At 48.0% G+C, this 12135-nt stretch overlaps 1 protein-coding gene across 1 annotated transcript; it reads right to left on the bottom strand.

The window, feature by feature from the left end:
- Positions 1-519: 519 nt before the first annotated feature.
- LOC102989773 (signal recognition particle subunit SRP68) lies at positions 520-9780 on the bottom strand (the record flags this gene model as incomplete). The annotated part of the gene is made up of 7 exons (XM_028486815.1): positions 520-1321; positions 1779-1831; positions 2288-2363; positions 4244-4373; positions 5326-5420; positions 6082-6238; positions 9633-9780. Coding segments are annotated over 7 exons (887 nt in total), but the record flags the coding sequence as incomplete, so codon positions are not given.
- Positions 9781-12135: the final 2355 nt, after the last annotated feature.

Here is a 12135-nt window from a genome sequence, read left to right as displayed (position 1 = left end):
ACCTCGAAAGCCCCTGCCAACGCTCAAGTCTAAGAGACACATCTGATCCGCCTTCCCACCACCCTCTCCTAGCTTCTGGCGATTCCCTCTACAGCCCACCGGGGAAACGGAGGCACCTCTGAGCCCACAGAGGCTTTCATGCATCTCATGTTTAAGTCACTTTTATTCCTTGCTTTCTGACATTACTTTTGTGACTCCTATTATTGATACTCTAATAGAAATAAAAACGAGTGACATACTTTTGTGACTCCTATTATTGACACTATAATAGAAATAAAAACGAGTGACGAAGAGAAAACAAAGGGTAAGGAAGGGAAGTGATGAAAATATAATGGCATCTGAAAATTACAGGTTGGGAGCTCTTCAGAAACAGTGCCTCTGTCACTCTTCTCAGGCACGAGACACACCACGCTGCCAGGAACTCAGGATCCACGTGACATGACAGGATCCTGCAACAGGTTCCCGAGGAGAGAGCTGGGACCAGACGTGAATGAGGACGTGCAAAGAATGGGCACAGTATCCAGCATCTTTGCCTTTTAATATAAGATTTGTTTTCATCATTTCTGAGTGTAACATATTTCTTCTAAAAATAGAGCTCTTTGCTTGTTCTGAAACTTCTTAACTTTCACCTGGAGGTGAAGGGGAATAAGGCTGCCAATGTTTCCTAGTCACGGACAAACTCTTCAAGGGATCCTGGACGCTCACAGCAGGAATGAGTTCGTTTCAAATCCACGGCACTGAAGAGACACGACAACACATTCCCAGCCCCAATCTGTGCCCGGTGTGTACCCCCACGACCACATTACTGACCAAAGGCTCACATGAGACCAGATGGCAGGGGCCCCTCCTCCAGGAGGGATGGACACAGGACCCTGCACATATTTATCAGAAGACAACAGGGTGCCCCTTCTAGCACCCTGGTTAAGAATGGAAGTGTACAAACACACAAGACATAGGAATGCAGGGTTGAGGATGTTATACTTCTGCCCTGGGCCAATGCAGACCTGGATTTAATATCATGGAGGCTGCTGGGGTTTTCTCACAATACAGATTAAGAGTCAGAATCTCCCCCTGCCCCCAGGGAAGAGCCCGGTTAGCTCCTGAATCCAAAGATGCCCTTGATATATCCAGTGAGGCCACTCTTGGTCTTCTGCTCCAACTTGTCCTCAAGGGGTGGGAAAGCCACATGGTTGAGGGCCAGGTCAAAGAACAAAGGCTTGCATGGGACGGGCTGGAATCCCGGCGGGAAGTGCACGAGGTTGGCTTGCTTGGTGACGAGGGAAGGGTCCAGGCAGAATGTCTCAAACCGTTCGACCAGGGGCTGGAAGTCAAACCAAAGGCGGGAACCCAGATGTTAATCACAGCCCACTGGTGGAACATCCACTATGGGCCGAGCACCCAGTTCAGAGCTTCTATGCGCTACTCACTCGATCCCCACAAACCTCCCATGAGGGGCTTTCATGTCCTCGTTTTATAACTGAGAGTCACTGAAATCTAGAGAGGTTGAGAGAGGTGGGCTGGGACTGAGGTATAAGCCTGTCCGATGTCCAAGTCAGAGCTCCTAGCCAGGGCACACAGCAGGCTCCTAACTCTATTTGGGACCATCTAGATGACACCTAACAAATCTTACATAGGCAGCTTTCAGGTCCTGAGTAAAAGAAGGGAGGGAAGTAGGGTGTTCACTTAGAAATTTAGGGTCCTCTGTTCTACAAATGAGTACACATTCCTAGTAAGTTATGAATCCTTTTTATTCCTCAAAAGCCACAGCCCAGACTCACCTTATTGTCCTTGACTTGGAAAGAGGTCTCTGTTTGGTGGGAATCATTTGTATCTGAAAGTTTCACAGGATTCAGTAAGAACAGGGACTTATAACACGCTATAGTCACGAATGACACCTATCACGCGTCTGGGTTCTAAATCCTAAGAGCAAAAGTAGCCAATCTGTGGGGAGTTAGCCCTCTCCCTCCTGAGTCCAAACTCAGAGAGAAGTAGTGCAGATAACAGACAACTAACCCCAGAACCAGTGCGGTCGGCCCAGCGAAGCAAGCACCCTTGAACGCAAGACACTGACAGGCAGAAGGGACAGCACAACAGCGTTTCTCTAAATTCCTCCACGTAACCCGATGCCTCAATGGGGCAGAAGGAATGGCAGGAAAAAACCACTTACAGATGAACCAAAACAGCCCCTTTCAACCTTAACACAGTGGCCTGGGGGTGGGAGAGAAGAGGAGCAGCAGTGAAGGGGGGCCTGAGAAGACAGGCCGCAGAGAGCAGGCAGGAGGCTCACCCAGGATTGCGGCCGCCTGCAGAGAGCACTTTTCCGACCTCACTTGCGTGATGAGCTCTTGCACGTCAGGCAGGTCCTGTAACAATGTGGAAAACGGGGACTCGTGAGCTGGAGTCGGGCCAGAGAAGCGCACCACACTAACCTCAGCTAAGTGACCCCACTGGTATTTTCATGGATTTTAGACTTTTTTAAACGGTCTCCCTATTAAAAGAAACAACACACAAAAACTAGCCTGGGGCTTCCCTGGTGGCGCAGTGGTTGGGAGTCTGCCTGCCAATGCAGGGGACGCGGGTTCGTGCCCCGGTCCGGGAAGATCCCACATGCCGCGGAGCGGCTGGGCCCGTGAGCCGTGGCCGCTGAGGCTGCGCATCCGGAGCCTGTGCTCCGCGACGGGAGAGGCCACAACAGTGAGAGGCCTGCGTACTGCAAACGAACAAACAAAAAACTAGCCTGTTTCAAAGGGAAAAATCTATGCCATGGCTTAAGTAATACTGCCTGGAAATAATAATGACAACAATGATAATAAATTTATCACATACTAAATGCATTATGTGCCAGGCATTGCTCTAAGTAGTTCACATAATTGTTCATTTCATCTTCGTGATAATCCTGAGATAGTTTGTACTTGCATTTTACAGATGAGAAGACTAAAGCACAGAGGGGCCAAAGAACGTGTCCAGTCACTTTCCCAGTGGCAGTAGGGCAGGGCTTCAGAACTAGGACGGCTGGCTCCAGGGCCCAAGCCCCTACCCACTGACCCCTTCTACAAGGGTAATGCCATTCTCTTGCCTCAGCCTCTTACTCGGCAAATTGGGAAAGATCTGACTAGGTCTGGATACTGCTGAATCCCGTATGCCTCTGTTCCCTAGCGCTTTCCCCTGAAACCAGCCGTCACACTAGGTCAGATGGGCTTTTGTAAAACGCCTCTTACTTCTCTCCGGAGATTAGCCGTCCACACTGGTTTGTCTCCACATTCCAACGACACCCTACCAGATGACACTGCTATACTCGCCAGCCCACCCTCTGCCCCCAGCCGCCTCCCACGTACTCCTTCCTATTTCTCTGCCCTCGCCCTCTATCTTCTTCTGTATGCGTAGGTGGGTCCTGTGCAAGTCCCGTGGCTGCAGCAAAACCACAAGCTCTCTGAAGGCAGAAACCAGAGTTCTCCTCCACCCCCGAGCCCAGGGCTGTTCCAAGCAGACACGAGTGCCCCAACAGCAGCCCCTCTCACACTGGCTGCGACAATGTTAGGAACGGTAACCCCAGCCCGCTTTTCTAAACAGTCTCTACTTATAAAATACACGTGGATTCCGTGGACCAGTGCTTTAAGAATCTATAACCTCACAGCAGTCCACAAGCTTAAAAAGCTAGCTGCCGTTCAACAATCACTAAATCAAACCAGATCAGCACGTGAGCTTCGATGTACACCCGAGTCACCTGGGGGTCTTGCCAAAATGCACCCTTGACTCAGCAGGCCTGGGGTGGGGCCTGAGAACCTGCATTTCTAGCAAACTCCCAAATGCTGCTGCTGCCGCCCAGGCACACACTGTGTGGAAAGGCTTCACCAGTGGTTTTCAACTTGGCTACACGTTAGAATAACTGAGGGGCTTAAAAGACCCCAATGCTCATACCAGATCCCAAACCAATTAGAACCAGTATCTCTGAGGGTGGAACCCAGACATCCACCTTTAAAAAATCTTCCCAGGCAATTCCAACATGTAGCCGAGCCTGAGGAGAGTACTTCGGGGTTGTCTGAAGCGGAGGAAGGCTGCCCCTCTTAGCACCCGAGTCCTCTTCGGGCCTGGAATGCTGCCATGAGTTGCACCCCGCAGCTCCTGGGCACTCGGGGATGAACCACATGCCATGGCTGACCAGGCAGGACCAGTCTGGGAAGGCGTCGCAGCCTCACAGCGAAAGTGCTCAGGGCTTGGAAAACAGGAGAGACCGACAGCTCACCTTTAGCCTGTTCTTGAAGGCTCCGGCATCAGAATTCACCTCATCTGCGTATTTCAGGACCCTGTCGTACAGGACAAGGGCTTCGCTCCACTTCTTCACCAGCACGTAGGACTGAGCGATGAAGAAACACCTGATGGGGAAGGAAAGAGCCGCGGTGTTCTTAAGCAAAAATCACCCAGGATCAAGGCTTTCCTTGCTGTTGAGGCTAAATAAATTGTAAAGTTTCTTAACCTCAGGCTCACTGCCTGGGATGGGAGATCCCACCGTTCTCACTGTTCCAGTTTGCCAGCCTAACCTGCGGACTTGTCCCCGAAATTGGAGCCGACAAGCGTAGGTCCAAAGCTGACCCACTGCCTTTTACTTACTGCTGACTCTGCAAAAAAGAGGCAATCCCCAAAAGGCACAGGGAGGAAGCTGGAGACAGGCAGGAAGGAGGGATGCTGCCCGGGTATAAATGCCACCCACAACAGCCCACACATCTAGGTCACAACCGTTCACCTCTGCTCAAGTCGTTCGAAAACCAAATCCGAAGAAACAAACCTCTTCCTAACAGAAATTACTCTGCTGGGACCAACAGAGCCTGAGCGCTGCTGGCCTTTGACAGGAGCCAGAGAGCGCAGGGTCGTGCGGGCCAGAAAAGGAAGGGCAAACGCACTCAGGGCTCTACTGAGCCATTCTGTCTAGACCCCATGTTGCTACACAGTCCACTCCCAAGTTACAAACAGCACAGTGCATGTAAGAAACTGAGACACTGAGCTTTCTCCCAACTCAGTTCAGTTTCCCTGAATCAGCCACTCTGGTTCTGCTGATTAACGCTTTTTCCAACACTTATCCCTTTCCCACTGGGAGGAGGGAGGAAAGGGAAGGGAGAAGACAGGTAATGGATGTGCTTTCCAGCACCCCCAACCTTTCCAAAGAGCAAAACTGCACCGGAAACTCCCAGCCACAACCTGAAACTTCCCTTGAACACGCTGGGCTAACTGCTCTCCGATCACATACCCAACCTTCCAGAGACATACTCCCAAGGCTTCTAGAACCACTGGATGGTAGAGGAGAGCCCTGCCTGTCCCACAGGAACTTACCTGTAAGCCTTGTAGACCAGAGTTTTAAGGCCTATCTCTTTCTGAAAGGCTCTGTCCTCCTCTAAGCCAGGAAGCTGGAGCAATTCCACCAGATTCTGCACAACAGATTCAATAAGAAAACTCAGGAAGAGGAGGCCTTGCACTGAGAGTCTGAAAGAAGACTTGGGAGAACAGACATGGGCAAAACGAAAGAGTCTAGGCTTCAAATAACGGGAAAAAGTCTGTGACGCCTGACTCGGCAGCAGCCGCATCTGGCGTCACCTGCACCCCCGACACTGACAGCCCACGTGTCCTTTCTCGCTCAGTCACACCCCACCTCCTTCAGAGACCTCCCGGACCCTCTCAGCTCGAGGGGATCTCTCCGGCTCTGAACTCTCGCTTCAGACAGCCTTCTCCTGTGGCAGCTACGCGAGTAGGCGCAGGTGTGCGGGGGTCTCACAGCCTTACCCCCTGGCGAGCTCCCAGTGGGCCGAGGCAGAGTGGCCTCGGGTCCCAGGACGCTCCACAGCATGCGGGAGACCACCCTGCACGGGGGAAGCGCTCAGTGAACACCTGTGGCTTACAAGCGTCTACACATCAACGTGTCTGAATATCGGGCTCACGGATGGCTGAACTGGCACGAAAACAAGACCTCTGTCTCTTATCGAGACACTAACAGCTCCTGGCTGGCACAGCCCTTTCGCTACGCAAAGCTCAGTCATTTGTGTCCAACACAAACACAGGACAGGCTCTTGCATTCCCAGCCTCCAGGGTCACCTGAAGAATGATGTCATAGAGCCGGATCAGGTCCTGGGGCCGGGGGGAGCGCTTGCTGTCATCCTCTGGCTGCTGCTGCAGCACCGCCTTCTGCAGGCCTTTAGCCATGTTCTCATTCCGCTTGATTGCTGTTGACAGCTTGATGTAAGTCAGGTAGCTGGAATGGACCACATGTCAGCTCAGGTTATGATGAGGGAAGCTGATGTTCTGGGAAGAGCACTGGACCGCAAGCTGGGACTGCCCTAGGGGATTATGGGGGTGAGGGCGTGTCATATCGCAGGGCTGTCAGGCCTGGGCCTCAAGCTCCAAGGGCCTTCAATTCCGGCTGCTGTTCAGTGGCTAACTGCAGGGGACCAGTATGAAACCTTATGACAAAATCTGATTTTAACTTGAATTATATCCTCTGAATCTTTATTAAAGAGCCAGAGAGCTACTAATTTCAGAGGACACTGCTGGTCCTTAAGATGACTAATGGATGGCAAGCCAGTTCCTGGAACAAGGACTAGTTACCTGCCCGGCCCACACTGTAAGGACAGAGTACACGCACAACAGCCGCTCCTGCTCAGCTGACGACCTTCTCTTCTCAGAAAATACCGAGGGACAGTCTCTTTGGTGGGTTATGCATATTAAATGTGTGTATATACCGGAGACTATGCGTGACGCCTGCTTATTTTAACTGTACCATCTGGAAAGTCCTTTAATATTTGGCGGTTAAAAACATGGTAACCATTTAAGTCTGCTTAAGAAGTGTTTAGGCCTCTAGATCCCCATCTTACTGTGGCAGAGGCTGGAGGCATCCTGGGAGAGGGAGGATATAAAAGAGGCCTGGGGACAGGGGATACAGGCACAGCTGAGGTCAGGGGCTCCATAATGAACCAGGGGGGTTAAGAGACTGTCAAGTTGTGAGGGCTGACCTCCTAGCATTCTTCTCCTGCTCGGCTTTCAGAATAAGAACAGCCTGATATATTCTGAGGGTCTGACCAGCCCAAGAAAAAAAACCCTTCAAGATTCTGGAGTCAAGGTCCTCAGTGAAAGCGCAGAGCCAGAGCGCCCACAGTGAAGCCACAGCTGAGGAGCTCCATGCAAGAGCTCCTGACAGGCAGGACACAGTCTTTCAGAGGAGTGGATGAGCAAGGATCACCAGACACTTAAGGGAAACCTCTAATAAGACAGAAGGGGCCAAGACTGAGAGGGGAAAAAAAAGCAACTTGGAAGAACCAAACTTCGTAGGGAGGAGAAAACTTTGGACAACTATTATTAATAATTTCAGAAAGATAAGTGAAGATTTTGTGGTTGTGAAGTTAGAATGAGACACTATTTTAAAATAATATTCAAAGAACACAAATGAGCTCTTAGAAATTAAAATTGGGACTTCCCTGATGGTCCAGTGGTTAGGACTCTGCACTTCCACTGCAGGGGGCACGGATTTGATCCCTGGTCGGGGAACTAGAATCCCACATGCCGTGTGGCGCGGCAAAATAAATAAATAAATAAATAATTTAATGGCACTGGAAATGAGGAAGCCTGTGTAGGAGTCAGATGGGAAGTCAAGAGGGGTCAGGGTGAAGAGCGGGAGTAGAATCGGTGAGAAGGCTGTTGGGGAAAGTGGTTAAGAAATGCCGAAAGCCAAAAATCAGTAAGTAGCAACATAAGTCATTTAGAGACATTGAGGTAAATACCAAAAGAATTTGTTAAAAGAATTAAAAGTAGGGACTTCCCTGGTGGTGCAGTGGGTAAGACTCCACGCTCCCCATGCAGGGGGGCTGGGTTCAATCCCTGGTCAGGGAACTAGATCCCACATGCTTGCTGCAGCTAAGAGTTCGCATGCCACTACTAAGGAGCCCGCCTGCCGAAATGAGAACCCAGCGCAACCGAATAAATAATATTAAAAAAAAAAAAATTAAAAGTGGCTGCTGCTGCCTTTTTTTTTTTTGGCCACGCTGCACAGATTGTGGGATCTTAGTTCCCCGACCAAGGATCAAACCCGTGCCCCCTGCAGTGGAAGCTCGGAGTCTTAACCACTGGACCATCAGGGAATTCCCAAAAGTGGATGCTCCTGAGAAATGGGAGGAAAGGTCATGAGACGGTTTTTTCTAAAGCTCTGCAGAAAAATCAAGCTCTCAAAATAAACTAACTATTATTCACAGTAGTATAGGAGTCTAGATACATCTTTATTAAAATACAAGAGTTTTATTAAAATACAAGGGCTACCTGACTCTCGACTTCAATTTACCCCAAAGCTGGCTTCCGATCCTGATTATGATCCTGATACTAGCCACATGTGGAGGTGGGAGAACAGATCCAAGGGCAAGGGGCTTCACAATTTGAAAGTTTCCTGAGCCCTGTTGAAGCTCTCTGGGTCTTTCAAGGTTAGGAAGTTGATCAACTGCCTCTGCCCCGTTGTGGCTGTTAACTACCAACATGTCCCCTAACCTCCTGGAGCCTCATCTTTCTCCTTAGGCTGTTGAAGCAGAAGACGGCTAAGGGCCATTCTTGCTGATATTCTGTGCACCCGAGTCATCTAGCAGTCAATCTGACATTCACGTAACACTAAATCCCCTAAGAACGGAGATTAAGGCAGGGAGAGGAGTTTTTATGGTTTTGTTTTTTATAAAAGAGGGAGGGGGGGGCACGGGAATGACTAAAAATACAGCCAGGTTCACTAAAAAGTTATAAGCAGTGACTAAGAAATTAAAATTTCAAGGTCACTTGGAAAGAGAATCTGAGGAGAAGTGGAATTTTATTTCTCCCCAGGAAGTTTGAAAAATGTCACCCTTCCTCCTTTCTTCTGTGAAACAAAATGATCTACCTCTTAAAAAATTTAAACTTGACACGGTGATTTAAAAATGCATATGAAAGAGCAAAGGGAGAAACACAGTCACGATGTGCCTGAGGAGAAACCTAGTGGGGAAAACTTGCTCGACCAGATACCAAGCCTTATGAGAAAGTTACAGTAAATCACTGTGCTGGTGTTAGTACAGACAAATAAATCAGCAGAGCAGAAGAGAGTCCAGAAAAAAAGAGCACGCAAGGAGAAAAAGGAATGTATTCCTGCAGATCAGTGGGGAAAGGACAGAACAGTCAATAAATCATACACTGGAATAATCCATTATCCTCATGGAAAAAGGTGAAATAGATCCTTACCTCACTCAAAAATAAACTCCAGATGGAATTAAACTTGAGTTGAAATTGAACTCAAATATAAAAGGGACAACGTAAAACATTCAGAACACAGCAGAGAGTCACTCTAGGAGCTTGGCACGGCAAGGACAGTGGTTAGCTCCAGAAGAGGGGGAGGAATCAGCAAGGGTGGGGCCACAAGGAGCTTCAAAGTTACTGGCTGTATTCTAGTTCTTACACTGTATAAAAATTTTAAATTATATGTATATTAGAATAATATAAAAATTCAAAACTCATGATAAAATGTGAATAGATGCATTCAGATTTTAGTATGTATCAATAAATTATAATGTACATAAACATTATATATACTCTTTTGTTCCAAAGATACATCATACAATGTTAGGAAGTAAAAACATCACAACCCTTACCTGTGCAGGTACTGAAGATTAGATACCTTCCCCGATTCCCCTTCAAGGGTATAATCTCTCTGTTTCTGCAGAAAGTCAAAAGGTAAAGATAAAATGGCTGATCCTATCCTTGGCTCTGACCACCCCGATTTTTCATTTTTCTTAACATCTTTATTGGAGTATAACTGCTTTACAATGGTGTGTTAGTTTCTGCTGTATCACAAAGTGAATCAGCTGTACGTACACATATAGCCCCACATCCCCTCCCTCTTGCGTCTCCCTCCCTCCCTATCCCAGCCCTCTAGGTTGACCACCTCATTTAATGGTGTGGTCCCCAAAGTGCCCTGGAATACAGGCACAGACTCCAGTAAGTTAAGGGTCCTCAAATATCAGAGATCTACTGCATATATTCTAGAATGACAGGGTCACTCAGTTGCCACTGGCATCTAAAAACCAGACTTGAATAAGAGGATTCAGAGTAATGGCCAGTAAGGCTTCCTGTCCACTGCGTCCAATATTCAGACCCAAAGCATTAAGGCAGACAGTCCATGGTCCTCGGTTCCATTTTAAGACCTGTGTCTTAGACCCAAGTTCTATGCCTTGTGCTGTTAGCTCTTGCCTTTGTGGCTGGCTGAATAATGAAATGGCCTCTAAAGATGTTCACATCCTAACAGGAACCTGTGAAGATGTTACCTTACATGGCAAGAGACCTTACAGATGTGATGAAGTTAAGGATCTCTTAATTAGCCTGGATTATCCAGGGGGGGCCAACACAAACATAGACTCCTTATAAGAGGGAGGCAGTAGGGTCAACAATATAGAGAAGATACTGGGACTGAAGCAGACGTCAGACAGGAGAGAAGATGCTATGCTGCTGGCTTTGAAGATGGAGGAAGGGACAACAGGCAAGAAATGCAGGAATATGCACTCTCTGGAATACTGGAAATGGATTCTCTCCTAGAGCTTCCAAAAGGAATGCAGCCCTACAAACTCATTTTAGACTTCCATCCTCCAGGACTGTAAGATAATATACTTGTGTCGTTTTTAGCCACTAAGTTTGTGGTAATGTTACAGCAGCAACGGGAACACCTTGCTATCACCATATTCATCACATTCTGTGAGGTGTCTGCTGAATTCAGCTGCTGTGAATTCAAAGTGAATGATAGAGGCTGGGGCTCTGTATGTACCTGCTAAATGAATCAAGGGAAGTATAATCTATAAAGGCAGCTTTACGGGAGGAGGAAACACGCGACTACAGCCCAACATACATTTATTGAATATTTCATACAGAAGGTACTACGGCAGATGATTAAAGAAATATATATAGTTACTTTTAATATGCTTATAATCTTAAGAAAAATATAACGAGAAGGCAAATATAAAACAATACACAAAATGTTAAAAGGCTGTGCTTGACTGCGACTTCCCTGGTGGCGCAGCGGTTAAGAATCCGCCTGCCAATGCAGGGGACGACACGGGTTTGAGTCCTGGTCTGGGAAGATCCCACCTGCCGCGGAGCAGCTAAGCCCGTGCGCCACAACTTCTGAGCCCGTGCTCTAGAGCCCACGAGCCACAACTTCAGAGCCCGTGTGCCACAACTACTGAAGCCCACATGCCTAGAGCCCGTGCTCCGCGACAAGAGAAGCCACTGCAATGAGAAGCCCACTCACCGCAACAGAGTAGCCCCCGATCGCTGCAACTAGAGAAAGCCCGTGCGCAGCAACGAAGACCCAATGCGGCCAAAATTAAATTAATTAAATTAATTTTAAAAAGGCAATGCTTGATTAACTATCAAACAAAAATTATAGCTGCAAGTATCAGATATTCGGAAAATGGAGAGGTGAGGGCGAGGATGGTGTAGGCAGGCTTCTCAGTGAGCTATGAGGCACACCTTGAAAGACAGCCAGCGTTTGGACAGGTGAAAAGGGGGTGGAAGGAGAAGCCAGGTGTGAGGAGGGGGGAAAGGACAACAGTGTGAGGAATGCACTGCAGTGGGACAGGCATAATAAGACAGTGAGTACAAGAGCCTGAGGCAGAAGACTCAGAGGGAAGTAGCCAAGTACAACACTGGAAACAGGCTAGAAACACCCAGCGGAGGCTCATATACCAGCTCAAGGAGTTTGAACTGTATTTGCTAGACACTGCGGTATCTAAAGTAGGATGCACACAGCCCTCAGGGTACGGGTATAAGAAGAAAACTAGAACTTCTATTTATATCTATCTCAATTCTAAAAACTTTAATACTTTTTCTATATCACAAATCAGTTGAATAATAAGGTATATAATTTACAAATAAATGTTATCAGAGATAAATGCTCAATCTTACTTATGGGGTGCATGATCATAAAAGTTTAGCCACCACTGCTCTAGACCTCAGAGAATCACTGGGCTTTTTTCACAAGTAGGCAGTGAAATAGGATCTGGAGAGATTCAGTCTGTTCTTCTGGCAAAAAGGTCTGGAAAACCAAACTGAAACCAAGATAGGAAAAGCAATCAGGAGACTTTTGTGGTAGTCCAGGCATAA

The sequence above is a fragment of the Physeter macrocephalus genome, unplaced genomic scaffold (assembly GCF_002837175.3).
Source record: "Physeter macrocephalus isolate SW-GA unplaced genomic scaffold, ASM283717v5 random_1662, whole genome shotgun sequence".
Taxonomy (NCBI): domain Eukaryota; kingdom Metazoa; phylum Chordata; class Mammalia; order Artiodactyla; family Physeteridae; genus Physeter; species Physeter macrocephalus.
This window is presented reverse-complemented; position numbering and strand designations above follow the sequence as displayed.